The 18,326-nt window shown below is 53.2% G+C and overlaps 1 protein-coding gene across 1 annotated transcript in view; it reads left to right on the plus strand.

Annotated features, from left to right (window-relative positions):
- Positions 1 to 407: 407 nt before the first annotated feature.
- Positions 408 to 18,326, plus strand: part of sarm1 (sterile alpha and TIR motif containing 1) — a 50,201-nt gene continuing 32,282 nt past the window's right edge. The window contains exons 1-4 of the mRNA XM_072469971.1: positions 408 to 896; positions 6,953 to 7,568; positions 9,921 to 10,133; positions 15,918 to 16,009. Coding sequence (XP_072326072.1) covers positions 412 to 896; positions 6,953 to 7,568; positions 9,921 to 10,133; positions 15,918 to 16,009 — 1,406 coding nt within the window. The 5' untranslated portion in view covers positions 408 to 411. The remainder of the gene's footprint in view (positions 897 to 6,952; positions 7,569 to 9,920; positions 10,134 to 15,917; positions 16,010 to 18,326) is intronic.

Below are 18,326 nucleotides of genomic sequence, written 5' to 3' on the forward strand. Positions count from 1 at the left end.
TGTGCTGGGCTAGGATGTGCTGGGCTGGGATGTGCTGGTCTGTGTTGGGATGTGCTGGGATGTGTTGGGCTGGGCTGGGATGTGCTGGGCTGTGCTGGGCAGTGTCTGCGATGTGCTGGACTGGGTTTGGCTGTCTGTGCTGGGCTGGGTTTGGCTGGCTGTGCTGGGCTGTGTTGGGATGTGCTGGGCTGTGTTGGGATGTGCTGGGCTGTGCTGGGATGTGCTGGGCTGGAATGTGCTGGGATGCGCTGGGCTATGTTGGGATGTGCTGGGCTGTGCTGTGCAGGTATGTGCTGGGCTGGAATGTGCTGGGATGTGCTGGGCTGGGATGTGCTGGGCTGAGATGTTCTAGGCTGTGCTGGGCTGTCCCTGTCCAGGGAGGAGGTGCTGATGCGGCCCCGGGATGATGTGATGTCAGTGCGGCCAGGCGGAGCCAGTGCGGGGCTGGGGAGCCGGAGAGAGTCCGCAATGTGGAGCAGGGAGCCCAGCCCGCGGAGCCCGGAGCCCCCCAGCTCGGGAGAGCCCCCCAGCCCGGCGCAGCCCAGCCCGGAGCCCCCCAGCCCGGCGCAGCCCAGCCCGGAGCCCCCCAGCCCGGCGCAGCCCAGCCCGGGGGAGACCTGCCGGCGGCTGCTGCCGGTGCTGCGGGCGGCGGTGGCGGCTCTGAGAGCGGCGGGCAGCCCGGGGGAGAGGGGGGCAGCGCTGGAGCAGCTGGAGCGGCTGGTGGGGGAAGCCTGGCTGCTGGCCGGCCTGGGCAGGGAGGTGGCCTCGGCTCTGTGTGACCAGCTCCGCCTGCTGGGAGTGCTGGAGCTGCTGCTGGAGCTGCTGCTGGCTCCCAACCTGCCCACCAGGTACCAGGCAGCCAGGCTGCTGGAGCAGATCCTCATCAGCGACAACAGGTCAGCACAGCACAGAGAAACAGGCCACTCGGCCCATCACACCCATACTACCCCTCTCCACAGCGAAGACTCGGGCATATCTAACACTGAATGATTCCCCCCTGTTGGGATCTGTGCACACTCACCGGGATCTGTGAACACTCACCGGGATCTGCGCACACCTACCGGGATCTGCGCACACTCACCGGGATCTGTGCACACTCACCGGGATCTGTGAACACTCACCGGGATCTGCGCACACTCACCGGGATCTGCGCACACTCGCCGGGATCTGTGCACACTCACCAGGATCTGTGCACACTCACCGGGATCTGTGCACACTCACCGGGATCTGCGCACACTCACCGGGATCTGTGCACACTCACCGGGATCTGTGAACACTCACCGGGATCTGTGCACACTCACCGGGATCTGCGCACACTCACCGGGATCTGCGCACACTCACCGGGATCTGCGCACACTCGCCGGGATCTGCGCACACTCGCCGGGATCTGCGCACACTCACCGGGATCTGTGCACACTCACCGGGATCTGCACACACTCACCAGGATCTGCACACACTCACTGGGATCTGTGCACACTCACCGGGATCTGCGCACACTCACCGGGATCTGCACACACTCACCGGGATCTGCACACACTCACTGGGATCTGTGCACACTCACCGGGATCTGCGCACACTCACCAGGATCTGTGCACACTCACCGGGATCGGCGCACACTCACTGGGATCGGTGCACACTCACCAGGATCTGCGCACACTCACCGGGATCTGCACACACTCACCGGGATCTGTGCACACTCACCGGGATCTGCGCACACTCACCAGGATCTGCGCACACTCGCCGGGATCTGTGCACACTCACCAGGATCTGTGCACACTCACCGGGATCTGCGCACACTCACCGGGATCTGCGCACACTCACCGGGATCTGCGCACACTCGCCGGGATCTGCGCACACTCGCCGGGATCTGCGCACACTCACCGGGATCTGTGCACACTCACCGGGATCTGCGCACACTCACCAGGATCTGCACACACTCACTGGGATCTGTGCACACTCACCGGGATCTGCGCACACTCACCGGGATCTGCACACACTCACCGGGATCTGCGCACACTCACCGGGATCTGCACACACTCACCGGGATCTGCACACACTCACTGGGATCTGTGCACACTCACCGGGATCTGCGCACACTCACCAGGATCTGTGCACACTCACCGGGATCGGTGCACACTCACTGGGATCGGTGCACACTCACCGGGATATGTGCACACTCACCGGGATCTGTGCACACTCACCAGGATCTGTGCACACTCACCGGGATCTGCACACACTCACCGGGATCTGTGCACACTCACTGGGATCTGCGCACACTCACCGGGATCTGTGCACACTCACCGGGATCTGTGCACACTCACCGGGATCTGCGCACACTCACCGGGATCTGTGCACACTCACCCAGATCTGTGCACACTCACCGGGATCTGCGCAGACTCACCGGGATCTGCGCACACTCACCGGGATCTGCGCACACTCACCGGGATCTGCGCACACTCACCCGGATCTGTGCACACTCACCGGGATCTGCACACTCTCACCAGGATCTGCGCACACTCACTGGGATCTGTGCACACTCACCGGGATCTGCGCACACTCACTGGGATCTGCGCACACTCACTGGGATCTGCGCACACTCACCGGGATCTGCGCACACTCACCGGGATCTGCGCACACTCACTGGGATCTGCGCACACTAACCGGGATCTGCGCACACTCACCGGGATCTGCGCACACTCACCGGGATCTGTGCACACTCACCGGGATCTGCGCACACTCACCGGGATCTGCGCACACTCGCCGGGATCTGCGCACACTCACCGGGATCTGTGCACACTCACCGGGATCTGCGCACACTCACCGGGATCTGCACACACTCACCAGGATCTGCACACTCACTGGGATCTGTGCACACTCACCGGGATCTGCGCACACTCACCGGGATCTGCACACACTCACCGGGATCTGCACACACTCACCGGGATCTGTGCACACTCACCGGGATCTGCGCACACTCACCAGGATCTGTGCACACTCACCGGGATCGGTGCACACTCACTGGGATCTGCGCACACTCACCGGGATATGTGCACACTCACCGGGATCTGTGCACACTCACCGGGATCTGCGCACACTCACCGGGATCTGTGCACACTCACCCAGATCTGTGCACACTCACCGGGATCTGCACACACTCACCGGGATCTGTGCACACTCACTGGGATCTGCGCACACTCACCGGGATATGTGCACACTCACCGGGATCTGTGCACACTCACCGGGATCTGCGCACACTCACCGGGATCTGTGCACACTCACCCAGATCTGTGCACACTCACCGGGATCTGCGCACACTCACCGGGATCTGCGCACACTCACCGGGATCTGTGCACACTCACCCGGATCTGTGCACACTCACCGGGATCTGAACACTCTCACCGGGATCTGCGCACACTCACTGGGATCTGCACACACTCACCGGGATCTGTGCACACTCACCGGGATCTGCGCACACTCACTGGGATCTGCGCACACTCACTGGGATCTGCGCACACTCACCGGGATCTGTGCACACTCACCGGGATCTGCGCACACTCACTGGGATCTGCGCACACTCACTGGGATCTGCGCACACTCGCCGGGATGTGCGCACGCTCACCGGGATCTGCGCACACTCACCGGGATCTGCGCACACTCACCGGGATCTGCGCACACTCACCGGGATCTGCGCACACTCGCCGGGATCTGCGCACACTCACTGGGATCTGTGCACACTCACCGGGATCTGCGCACACTCACCGCGATCTGCGCACACTCACCGGGATCTGCGCACACTCACCGGGATCTGTGCACACTCACTGGGATCTGCGCACACTCACCGGGATCTGCGCACACTCACCGGAACCTGCACACACTCACCGGGATCTGCGCACACTCACCGGGATCTGCGCACACTCACCGGGATCTGCACACACTCACCGGGATCTGTGCACACTCACCGGGATCTGCGCACACTCACCAGGATCTGTGCACACTCACCGGGATCGGTGCACACTCACTGGGATCTGCGCACACTCACCGGGATATGTGCACACTCACCGGGATCTGTGCACACTCACCGGGATCTGCGCACACTCACCGGGATCTGTGCACACTCACCCAGATCTGTGCACACTCACCGGGATCTGCACACACTCACCGGGATCTGTGCACACTCACTGGGATCTGCGCACACTCACCGGGATATGTGCACACTCACCGGGATCTGTGCACACTCACCGGGATCTGCGCACACTCACCGGGATCTGTGCACACTCACCCAGATCTGTGCACACTCACCGGGATCTGCGCACACTCACCGGGATCTGCGCACACTCACCGGGATCTGTGCACACTCACCCGGATCTGTGCACACTCACCGGGATCTGAACACTCTCACCGGGATCTGCGCACACTCACTGGGATCTGCACACACTCACCGGGATCTGTGCACACTCACCGGGATCTGCGCACACTCACTGGGATCTGCGCACACTCACTGGGATCTGCGCACACTCACCGGGATCTGTGCACACTCACCGGGATCTGCGCACACTCACTGGGATCTGCGCACACTCACTGGGATCTGCGCACACTCGCCGGGATGTGCGCACGCTCACCGGGATCTGCGCACACTCACCGGGATCTGCGCACACTCACCGGGATCTGCGCACACTCACCGGGATCTGCGCACACTCGCCGGGATCTGCGCACACTCACTGGGATCTGTGCACACTCACCGGGATCTGCGCACACTCACCGCGATCTGCGCACACTCACCGGGATCTGCGCACACTCACCGGGATCTGTGCACACTCACTGGGATCTGCGCACACTCACCGGGATCTGCGCACACTCACCGGAACCTGCACACACTCACCGGGATCTGCGCACACTCACCGGGATCTGCGCACACTCACCAGGATCTGTGCACACTCACCGGGATCTGCGCACACTCACCGGGATCTGCGCACACTCACCGGGATCTGCGCACACTCACTGGGATCTGCGCACACTCACCGGGATCTGTGCACACTCACCGGGATCTGCGCACACTCACCGGGATCTGCGCACACTCACCGGGATCTGTGCACACTCACTGGGATCTGCGCACACTCACCGGGATCTGCGCACACTCACCGGGATCTGCGCACACTCACCCGGACCTGCGCACATTCACCGGGATCTGCGCACACTCACCGGGATCTGCGCACTCTCACTGGGATCTGCGCACACTCACCGGGATCTGCACACACTCACTGGGATCTGCGCACACTCACCGGGATCTGCGCACACTCACCGGGATCTGTGCACACTCATCGGGATCTGGGAGCTCTTGCACACCAGTCCCGGTTAGTGAACATTCAGCGGGCGGTTAGGAAGGTCAATGCTTGGTTAGTGCTTCTTACAAAAGGGGCTTTGAATCCTAGAATGGTTACTGCACAGGTTAGAGACCATTTGGTCTGTCCTGTCTGTGCTGGCTGTCTGCCAGAGCAACTCAGCTAGTCTCATACCCTCGCTCCCCTCCCTGTCTCTCTCCCCCCCGCGCCCCCCCCCCCCCCCCCCCCCCCACCCCCGGGTTCTCAACTCTCCCGCCAGTGGGAACGGTCTCTCTCCCTGTCGACTCTGTCTAGGCCCCCTCATCAATCCAAACTCCCCTGTCAAATCTCCTCTCAACCTCCCCTTCTCCAAACTCTTCCCACCCCTGCCTTCGGAGCAGCTATCTCCCTCGCTCAGATAAGCTGATGAGGAAGGTCAAAGAACAAAGAAAAAGCAGGGACGATAGTGACATTTAAGGGGCATCTTGACCAATACATGAATAGGATGGGAATAGAGGGATACGGACCCAGGAAGTGTAGAAGATTGTAGTTTAGTCGGGCAGCATGGTCGGCATGGGCTTGGAGTTCCGAAGGGCCTGTTCCTGTGTTGTACATTTCTTTGTTCTTTGTTCTAAAAGTACAGCTCAGGAACCGGCCCTTCGGCCCCTCCAAGCCTGTGCCAACCATGATGCCCTAACTTAAAAAAAACCCTCCTGCCCTTGTTTTCGAATCAATCTGTAGCCATGAGTTAGTATCTCACTTGGAGCCAAATCCAGCATGGATCCCTGGGAAACTGCCCCAAAGACCCTGCAAGGAGAGTGGCAAATTCTCCCAACCATGCCTCTGTGTGAGCCCAGAGAGCCCCTTATGTCAGCACAAATATACCAGGTTGTATATAAGCAAGGAAGTCAGATGGAATTCTGGACGATTCATTTTGAACTCCAAACTGCATTTTCCAGCTTCTTCTGCTTCTTATATTGACAGGTTTGTGTGGAACCAAGATGGGATGGAGTTAAGTGACAACAGGACAGACTCGAGGGGCTGAATGGCCTCTCTCTCCCTATGCCAGGGCAGAATGAAGAATTGACATCTGTCATTGCAGCGCTGCAGGGAGGTGGGGGGGGAGGTTATGAAAGGTTCCCTCAGAGAGAGGGGGGGGGGGGGTGAAAGACAGAAATATTTACTGACTAGCCCTGGAGTGAATAAAAGAGTGTGGTCCCTATTAACCCTTACTCGCTGAGGCTGTTTGCATTGGGATCGCTCATTAATCCCAGGCAAATGGGGGGAGGGGGCCATAGAACTCAAAATAAGATTAACTCGGGTGGAGAGGAAACAGGGAAATGAAAATTAATTTTGGTCAAAGGGGAAGTGTTCTAACTTGCTTGAGCTTGCCAACCAGAACCGGCCTTCCTGACTGATGGAGTTCGATAGCTTGGACACCATTCTCACTGAGACCCCACTGCTCTCACTGTTGAAGGTGAAGGAGCTGAATAATTCTGTTGCACCAATTGGTGGCAGCATTGTCGGATGTGACCTGGGTGTGTTATTGGTGAATATATTTGATCTTGCTCCTGGCCGGTTGACTGGTTGCTTGACTGACGTTTCTGTGATTTGTATCGCCCCCCCCCCCCCAGGGATCGATTGGCTCGCACGGGTCTGGGAGTGATCCTGGACTTGGCCAAGGATCGGGATGATGCCCAGCTGGCGAGGGTGGTGACAGGCATCCTGCAGCACATGTTCAAACACACAGAGGAAACATCCTACCTGCTGATCACCAACGGGGGCCTGGACTCCATCCTGTACTGGTGCCGCAGCAAAGATTCCACCATCCTGAGGCACTGTGCCATCGCACTAGCCAACTGCGCCATGCATGGCGGAAACGCCAATCAGCGGCTGATGATTGAGAAGAAAGCTGCCGATTGGCTCTTCCCTCTGGCCTTCTCCAAGGATCAGCTGGTCCGATTCCATGCCTGCCTGGCCATCACTGTCCTGGCAACCAACAAGGAGATTGAGAAGGAGGTGGTGAGATCCGGAACACTGGAGCTGGTGGAACCTTTCATCGCTTCCCTTCACCCAGAGGAGTTTGCACGCAATTGGCTGGAGAGCACGGACAACTCACAGGGACGTACGGCCTACGACCTCCAGCGACTGGTGCAGCTGTTGGACAGTTCCACGATTGAGGCTCAGTGCATGGCAGCTTTCTACCTGTGTGTCGAAGCTGGGATCAAACTCAAGCAGAGAAAAACACAGGTACCAACAGAGGGACAGAGTGTGGACAGAGAGAGAGAGAGACCAGCGGGGCTGCTTTAGCACAGTGGGCTAAACAGCTGGCTTGTAATGCAGAACAAGGCCAGCAGCGCAGGTTCAATTCCCGTACCGGCCTCCCCGAACAGGCGCCGGAATGTGGCGACTAAGGGCTTTTCATTGTAACTTCATTGAAGCCTACTTCTGACAATAAGCGATTATTATTATAGATAGAGGGAGGGGACGGAGGGAGAGAATGCACGGAGGATGGGAGGAGAAATAAGAAGCAGGGAGTGAGAAATTAAAGTGATGTCGAGGAGATCGAGGGACGATAGGGGAGTGAGATGGACATACAAAGGTTCAGATTAGGAGCTGGAGTGGATTATTCGACCCCTCGAGTCCGTTTCGCCATCCAATAAGATCATGCGGGCTTCATCTCCACATTCCCGCCGAGCCCCGATAACCTTGGACTCCCTTGTTGGTCAAGAACTTACCTCTGCCGTAAAAATATTCAGTGACCCTGTCTCAACCGGCCTCTGGGGAAGAGGGAGTTCCGCTAACTCTCAACCCTCAGAGAGAAAAATAATTCTCCTCATCGCCCCCTGAAATGGGAGACCCTTTATTTTTTAATTGTCCCTCTCAGTTCTAATTTCTTTGCTCTTTTTTATATTTTGTTCAGTCTTCTCACCTGCCACGAATCTGCGCAGATTTATAAACTTTTTCTTTCAATTTTATATTATCTTTAATTCCCTTAGTTAGTCACGCATGGTGCCTTCACCTCCAAGAGTCTTTCTTCCTCACTGGAATGTATCTTTGCTAAGTGTTAGGAAATATCTCCTTAAAATGCCTGCCACTGCATCCCTCTTGACCCACCCTTCAACCTAATCCCCCAGTCCACCTCAGCCAGCTCTGCCTTCATACTCTCAAAACTGCCCTCATTTAAGTTTTAAACACTAGTTTTAGACCCACCCATCACTGCCAAAATTTAATGATGTTATGATCACTGCTACCTCGGACCTCCCTTACCCTGTGGTCATTATTTAATCCTGTCTCATTGCACATTGCCAGATCTAGAATAGCCTTCTCCCTGCTTGGCTATAGGATGTGCTGCTTCAAGAAACTACCCTGAAAACACAACTTCCAGATTACCCTTACCAACCTGATTCATCCAATGTATGCGGAGATTGAAATCACCCATGGTTATTGCTGTGGCTAGGGTGGCATAATGGAGGGTGGCACGGTGCACAGTGCTTAGCACCGCTGCCTCACAGCGCCAGAGACCTGGGTTTGATTCCGACCTCAGGTGACTGTCTGTGCGGAGTCTGCACGTTCTCCCCGTGTCTGCGTGGGTTTCCTCCGGGTGCTCCGGTTGCCTCCCACAGTCCAAAGACGTGCTGGTTAGGTGGATTGATCACGATAAATTGCCCCTTAGTGTCCAAAGATTAGGTGATGTTACGGGGATAGGCTGGGAGTTGGGCTTAGCTTGGGCGCTCTTTCAGAGGGTCGGTGCAGGCTCGATGGGCTGAATGGCCTCCATTTGCACTGTAGGAATTCTATGATTCTTTCTGACAAGCCCCCATTATTTCTTCCCAGAATATCCCGTCCTAGGATATGGTCAGGAGGCCTCTAGACTACTCCCACAAGTGGCTTTTCCTATCTTTACTAATCTTTCCTCTGCCCAAACTAATTCCACATCTCGATCTGTAAAACTAAAGTCATCTTTCTCAAATCCCCAAATGCCATCTTTATATTTTTTCTTATTAATTTAGAGTACCCAAACATAGATTTTTTTCAATTAAGGGGCAATTTAGCGTGGCCAATCCACCGAACCACATCTTTGGGTTGTGGGGGCGAAACCCACGCAGACACGGGGAGAATGTGCAAACTCCGCACGGACAGTGACCCAGAGCCGGGATCGAACCTGGGACCTCGGCGCCGTGAGGCAGCAGTGCTAACCACTGGGCCGCCGTGTTGCCCTCTTCATGCCATCTTTAATTAACAGAGCTACCTCTCCACCTTTGTCTTGCTTCTCGTCCTCTCTCTTTTTCTCTGTCCTCCCGTTCCCCCCATTCTCCCCCTCTCTTCCACTCTCCCTCTTTCTCACCCCGCTCACCCTCTCTCTTTCACTCTCTCCCTCTAACCCCCTCTCCCACCTGCCCCTCATTTTAAAATAAAAACATAAGATGCTGGAAAAATTCAGCCGGTCTGGCAGCATCTGTGGAGAGAGAATAGGAGTTAATGTTTGAATCCAGTACCACTCTTCTGTCGAGGGGGATTGTCTGTGCCTTTTCTGTTTTAGTGCAGATTTCCAGCTGTATTTTGCTTATTTTCTGTGAGAATGTCCCTGTTATGTTTCAGATACTCCACGAGATCGGAGCCACGCAGAGTCTGAAGAGATTAGTCAGTTACTCTGGCAATGTCACCATTTCCAACCTGGCCAAGAAAGCCCTGCACCTGATGGGGGAGAAGGTCCCTCGGCGACTGTCTGCCACTGTCCCCAACTGGAAACCGGGCGAAGTTCAAACCTGGCTCCAACAGATTGGATTCATGGTGCACTGCGAGAGGTTCTCGGTGAGCAGAGCGGAACATCACAGGGACGAGGGAATGCACAAACCGAGAGTAACACACTCCCCGACACACTCACTCTGCTTGTAACACACTTCCCTTGTAACACACTCCCCGACACACTCACTCTGCTTGTAACACACTTCCCTTGTAACACACTCCCCGACACACTCGCTTGTAACACACTCCCCGACACACTCACTCTGCTGGTAACACACTCCCCGACACACTCACTCTGCTTGTAACACACTTCCCTTGTAACACACTCCCCGACACACTCGCTTGTAACACACTCCCCGACACACTCACTCTGCTGGTAACACACTCCCCGACACACTCACTCTGCTTGTAACACACTCCCTGACACACTCACTCTGCTTGTAACACACTCCCCGACACACTCGCTTGTAACACACTCCCCGACACACTCACTCTGCTGGTAACACACTCCCCGACACACTCACTCTGCTTGTAACACACTCCCTGACACACTCACTCTGCTGGTAACACACTCCCCGACACACTCGCTTGTAACACACTACCCGACACACTCACTCTGCTTGTAACACACTTCCCTTGTAACACACTCCCCGACACACTCGCTTGTAACACACTCCCCGACACACTCACTCTGCTTGTAACACACTCCCCGACACACTCACTCTGCTTGTAATAAACTCCCCGACACACTCACTCTGCTTGTAACACACTCCCTGACACACTCTGCTGGTAACACACTCCCCGACACACTCACTCTGCTGGTAACACACTCCCCGACACACTCGCTTGTAACACACTACCCGACACACTCACTCTGCTTGTAACACACTCCCCGACACACTCACTCTGCTTGTAACAAACTCCCCGACACACACACTCTGCTTGTAACACACTCCCCGACACACTCACTCTGCTTGTAACACACTCCCTGACACACTGACTCTGCTTGTAACACACTCCCCGACACACTCGCTTGTAACACACTACCCGACACACCCACTCTGCTTGTAACAAACTCCCCGACACACTCACTCTGCTTGTAACACACTCCCTGACACACTCACTCCGCTTGTAACACACTCCCCGACACACTCACTCTGCTTGTAACACACTCCCCGACACACTCGCTTGTAACACATTCCCCGACACACTCACTCTGCTTGTAACACACTCCCCGACACACTCACTCTGTTTGTAACACAGTCCCGACACACTCACTCTGCTTGTAACACACTCCCCGACACACTCACTCTGCTTGTAACACACTCCCCGACACACTCACTCTGATTGTAACACACTCCCCGACACACTCACTCTGCCTGTAAAACACTCCGCGACACACTCACTCTGCTTGTAACACACTCCCCGACACACTCACTCTGCTTGTAACACACTCCCCGACACACTCACTCTGCTTGTAACACACTCCCCGACACACTCACTTGTAACACACTCCCCGACACACTCACTCTGCTTGTAACACACTCCCTGACACACACGCTCTGCTGGTAACACACTCCCTGACACACTCACTCTGCTTGTAACACACTCCCCGACACACTCACTCTGCTTGTAACACACTCCCCGACACACTCACTTGTAACACACTCCCCAACACACTCACTCTGCTTGTAACACACTCCCCGACACACTCACTCTGCTTGTAACACACTCCCCGACACACTCACTTGTAACACACTCCCCAGCACACTCACTCTGCTTGTAACACACTCCCCGACACACTCACTTGTAACACACTCCCCGACACACTCACTCTGCTTGCAACACACTCCCTGACACACTCACACTGCTTGTAACACACTCCCCGACACACTCACTCTGCTTGTAACACACTCCCCGACACACTCACACTGCTTGTAACACACTCCCTGCCACACTCACTCTGCTTGTAATGCAGTCCCCGACACATTCACTCTGCTTGTAACACACTCCCCGACACACTCACTCTGCTTGTAACACACTCCCTGACACACTCACTCTGCTTGTAACACACTCCCCGACACACCCGCTTGTAACACACTCCCCGACACACTCACTCTGCTTGTAACACACTCCCCGACACACTCACTCTGCTTGTAACACACTCCCCGACACACTCACTCTGCTTGTAACACACTCCCCGACACACTCACTCTGCTTGTAACACACTCCCCGACACACTCACTCTGCTTGTAACACACTCCCCGACACACTCACTCTGCGTGTAATACACTCCCCGACACACTCACTCTGCTTATAACACACTCCCCGACACACCCGCTTGTAACACACTCCCTGACACACTCACTCTTCTTGTAACACACTCCCTGACACACTCACTCTGCTTGTAACACACTCCCCGACACACTCACTCTGCTTGTAACACACTCTCTGACACACTCACTCTGCTTGTAATACACTCCCACACACACTCACTCTGCTTGTAACACACTCCCTGACACACTCACTCTGCTTGTAACACACTCCCTGACACACTCACTCTGCTGGTAACACACTCCCCGACAAACTCACTCTGCTTGTAACCTCCACACTAACACACTCCCCGACACACTCACTCTGCTTGTAACCTCCACACTAACACACTCCCCGACAAACTCACTCTGCTTGTAACACACTCCCCGACACACTCACTCTGCGTGTAACACACTCTCCGACACACTCACTCTGCTTGTAACACACTCGCTGACACACTCACTCTGCGTGTAACACACTCCCCGACACACCCGCTTGTAACACACTCCCCGACACACTCACTCTGCTTGTAACACACTCCCTGACACACTCACTCTGCTGGCAACACACTCCCTGACACACTCACTCTGCTTGTAACACACTCCCTGACACACTCACTCTGCTTGTAACACACTCCCCGACACACCCGCTTGTAACACACTCCACGACACACTCACTCTGCTTGTAACACACTCCCCGACACACTCACTCTGCTTGTAACACACTCCCCGACACACTCACTCTGCTTGTAACACACTCCCCGACACACTCACACTACTTGTAACACACTCCCCGACACACTCACTCTGCTTGTAACACACTCCCCGACACACTCACTCTGCGTGTAATACACTCCCCGACACACTCACTCTGCTTATAACACACTCCCCGACACACCCGCTTGTAACACACTCCCTGACACACTCACTCTTCTTGTAACACACTCCCTGACACACTCACTCTGCTTGTAACACACTCCCCGACACACTCACTCTGCTTGTAACACACTCTCTGACACACTCACTCTGCTTGTAATACACTCCCACACACACTCACTCTGCTTGTAACACACTCCCTGACACACTCACTCTGCTTGTAACACACTCCCTGACACACTCACTCTGCTGGTAACACACTCCCCGACAAACTCACTCTGCTTGTAACCTCCACACTAACACACTCCCCGACACACTCACTCTGCTTGTAACCTCCACACTAACACACTCCCCGACAAACTCACTCTGCTTGTAACACACTCCCCGACACACTCACTCTGCGTGTAACACACTCTCCGACACACTCACTCTGCTTGTAACACACTCGCTGACACACTCACTCTGCGTGTAACACACTCCCCGACACACCCGCTTGTAACACACTCCCCGACACACTCACTCTGCTTGTAACACACTCCCTGACACACTCACTCTGCTGGTAACACACTCCCTGACACACTCACTCTGCTTGTAACACACTCCCCGACACACTCACTCTGCTTGTAACACACTCCCCGACACACTCGCTTGTAACACACTCCCCGACACACTCATTCTGCTTGTAATACACTCCCTGACACACTCGTTCTGCTTGTAACACACTCCCCGACACACTCACTCTGCATGTAATACACTCCCTGACACACTCACTCTGCTTGTAACACACTCCCTGACACACTCACTCTGCTTGTAACCTCCACACTAACACATATATGTGATTGTGTATATGTTTGTGTGTGTGTATGTATGTGTATGTTTGTGTGATTGTGTGTATATGTGTGTGTGATTATGTGTGTGATTGTGTGTGTATATGTGATTGTGTGTGTATATGTGATTGTGAGTGTATAAGTGATTGTGCGTGTATATGTGATTGTGTGTGTATATGTGATTGTGTATGTATATTTGATTGTGCGTGTATATGTGATTGTCTGTGTATATGTGATTGTGTGTGTATATGTGATTGTGCGTGTATATGTGATTGTGTGTGTACATGTGATTGTGTGTGTATATATGATTGTGCATGTATATGTGATTGTGTGTGTATATGTGATTGTGCGTGTATATGTGATTGTGCGTGTATATGTGATTGTGCGTGTATATGTGATTGTGCGTGTATATGTGATTGTGTGTGTATAGGTGATTGTGTGTGTATAGGTGATTGTGCGTGTATATGTGATTGTGCGTGTATATGTGATTGTGCGTGTATATGTGATTGTGCGTGTATATGTGATTGTGCGTGTATATGTGATTGTGCGTGTATATGTGATTGTGCGTGTATATGTGATTGTGTGTGTATATGTTTGTGTGTGTATATGTGATTGTGCGTGTATATGTGATTGTGTGTGTATATGTGATTGTGTGTGTATATGTGATTGTGAGTGTATAAGTGATTGTGCGTGTATATGTGATTGTGTGTGTATATGTGATTGTGTATGTATATGTGATTGTGCGTGTATATGTGATTGTCTGTGTATATGTGATTGTGTGTGTATATGTGATTGTGCGTGTATATGTGATTGTGTGTGTACATGTGATTGTGTGTGTATATATGATTGTGCGTGTATATGTGATTGTGTGTATATGTGATTGTGTGTGTATATGTGATTGTGTGTGTACATGTGATTGTGTGTGTATATATGATTGTGCATGTATATGTGATTGTGTGTGTATATGTGATTGTGCGTGTATATGTGATTGTGTGTGTATATGTGATTGTGCGTGTATATGTGATTGTGCGTGTATATGTGATTGTGCGTGTATATGTGATTGTGTGTGTATAGGTGATTGTGTGTGTATAGGTGATTGTGCGTGTATATGTAATTGTGCGTGTATATGTGATTGTGCGTGTATATGTGATTGTGCGTGTATATGTGATTGTGCGTGTATATGTGATTGTGTGTGTATATGTGATTGTGCGTGTATAGGTGATTGTGTGTGTATATGTTTGTGTGTGTATATGTGATTGTGCGTGTATATGTGATTGTGCGTGTATATGTGATTGTGTGCGTATAGGTGATTGTGCGTGTATAGGTGATTGTGCGCGTATAGGTGATTGTGTGTGTATATGTGATTGTGCGTGTATATGTGATTGTGTGTGTATAGGTGATTGTGCGTGTATGTGTGATTGTGCGTGTATATGTGATTGTGTGTGTATAGGTGATTGTGTGTGTATATGTGATTGTGCGTGTATATGTGATTGTGCGTGTATATGTGATTGTGCGTGTATATGTGATTGTGTGTGTATATGTGATTGTGTGTGTATAGGTGATTGTGCGTGCATATGTGATTGTGCGTGTATATGTGATCGTGTGTGTATGTGTATGTGATTGCGCGTGTATATGTGATTGCGCGTGTATATCTGTGTGTGTTTGTGATTGTGTGCATGTGTGTGTGATTGTGTGTGTATGTGATTGTTCGTGTATATGTGATTGTGTGTGTATATGTTTGTGTGTGTGTATGTATGTGTGTATGTTTGTGTGATTGTGTGTACCTGTCAGTTAACTTGTTGTTGCAAGTTCCAATTAGATTTTTATATCTGCAGGAACTGCAGGTTGATGGTGATCTCCTTCTGATGATTACGGATTCAGAATTACGAGATGATTTGCGAATATCTTCCAGCATAACACGCAGAAGGTGAGAGAACATCAGAAAGTGACCCTTTTTAAAAAATGTATTTTATTACAAACATGTATCAAAACAGGTTACAACGAACCAACACCCTGGGAAACGTACTTCCCAGCAATCAACGATACAGTCTGGACAGACATTTCCCCTTTTTTACCCACCCCGCTTGCATCGAACAGCTCCTCAAACACGGTCACAAACATCCCCCACCTTTCCTCAAACCTCTCTGAAGAGCCCCTTAACTCATACTTTATCTTCTCTAACCGCATGAAGTCGTACAGGTCACCCAACCAGGCTGCTACCCCCGGTGGCGATGCCGACCGCCACTCCAGTAAAATTCACCGCCGTGCAATCAGAGAGACGAACAACATCGGTCGTCCTCCTCTCCATGAGCTCCGGCTTCTCTGAAACCACAAATATCGCCACCAAAGTGTCCGGGTCCACTCCCTCCTCCACTGTCCTGGCTAAGACCGCGAACACACCCGCCCAGAATCTTCCCAATTTTTCACAACCCCAGAACACGTGAGTGTGATTCGCTGGCCCCGCCCACACCTCTCACACTCACCTGTTACCCTCTGAAAGAACCCACTCATTCTCGCCCGAGTCATATGCACCCTGTGCACCACCTTAAACTGTATCAGGCTCATCCTTGCACAAGAGGAGGTCCCGTTTACCCTTCGCAGTGCCTCACTCCATACTCCCCAATTGATCTCCATTCCCAACTCCGCTTCCCATTTCTCCTTAATCTTCACCACCCGCTCGCCTCCCTGCTCCCCCAGCCCATAAAGTGACCATTTGATGGGACAGTGTCAAGGGAGCTTTACTCTGTATCTAACCCCGTGCTGTACATGTCCTGGGAGTGTTTGATGGGGACAGTGTAGAGGGAGCTTTACTCTGTATCTAACCCCGTGCTGTACCTGTCCTGGGAGTGTTTGATGGGGACAGTGTAGAGGGAGCTTTACTCTGTATCTAACCCCGTGCTGTACCTGTCCTGGGAGTGTTTCATGGGGACAGTGTCGAGGGACCTTTCCTCTGCATCTAACCCATTGCTGTAACTGTCCTGGGAGTGTTTGATGGGGACAGTGTAGAGGGAGCTTTACTCTGTATCTAACCCCATGCTGTACCTGTCCTGGGAGTGTTTGATGGGGATAGTGTAGAGGGAGCTTTCCTCTGTATCTAACCCCGTGCTGGACCTGTCCTGGGACTGTTTGATGGGGACAGTGTCGAGGGAGCTTTACTCTGTATCTAACCCTGTGCTGTACCTGTCCTGGGAGTGTTTGATGGGGACAGTGTAGAGGGAGCTTTACTCTGCATCTAACCCCGTGCTGTGCCTGTCCTGGGAGTGTTTGATGGGGACAGTGTAGAGGGAGCTTTACTCTGTATCTAACCACGTGCTGTACCTGTCCTGGGAGTGTTTGATGGGGACAGTGTAGAGGGAGCTTTACTCTGTATTTAACCCTGTGCTGTACCTGTCCTGGGACTGTTTGATGGGGACAGTGTAGAGGGAGCTTTACTCTGTATCTAACCACGTGCTGTACCTGTCCTGGGAGTGTTTGATGGGGACAGTGTAGAGGGAGCTTTACTCTGTATCTAACCCCATGCTGTACCTGTCCTGGGACTGTTTGATGGGGACAGTGCAGAGGGAGCTTTACTCTGTATCTAACCCTGTGCAGTACCTGTCCTGGGAGTGTTTGATGGGGACAGTATAGAGGGAGCTTTACTCTGTATCTAACCCCGTGCTGTACCTGTCCTGGGAGGGTTTGATGGGGACAGGGTAGAGGGAGCTTTACTCTGTATCTAACCCTGTGCTGTACCTGTCCTGGGAGTGTTTGATGGGGACAGTGTAGAGGGAGCTTTACTCTGCATCTAACCCTGTGCTGTGCCTGTCCTGGGAGTGTTTGATGGGGACAGTGTAGAGGGAGCTTAACTCTGTATCTAACCACGTGCTGTACCTGTCTTGGGAGTGTTTGATGGGGTCAGTGTAGAGGGAGCTTTACTCTGTATCTAACCCCGTGCTGTGCCTGTCCTGGGAGTGTTTGATGGGGACAGTGTAGAGGGAGCTTTACTCTGTATCTAACCCCGTGCTGTACCTGTCCTGGGAGTGTTTGATGGGGACAGTGTAGAGGGAGCTTTCCTCTGTATCTAACCATGTGCTGTACCTGTCCTGGGAGTGTTTGATGGGGTCAGTGTAGAGGGAGCTTTACTCTGTATCTAACCCCGTGCTGTACCTGTCCTGGGACTGTTTGGTGGGGACAGTGTAGAGGGAGCTTTACTCTGTATCTAACCCCCTGCTGTACCTGTCCTGGGAGTGTTTGATGGGGACAGT

The sequence above is a fragment of the Scyliorhinus torazame genome, chromosome 12 (genome assembly GCF_047496885.1).
Source record: "Scyliorhinus torazame isolate Kashiwa2021f chromosome 12, sScyTor2.1, whole genome shotgun sequence".
Lineage (NCBI taxonomy): Eukaryota > Metazoa > Chordata > Chondrichthyes > Carcharhiniformes > Scyliorhinidae > Scyliorhinus > Scyliorhinus torazame.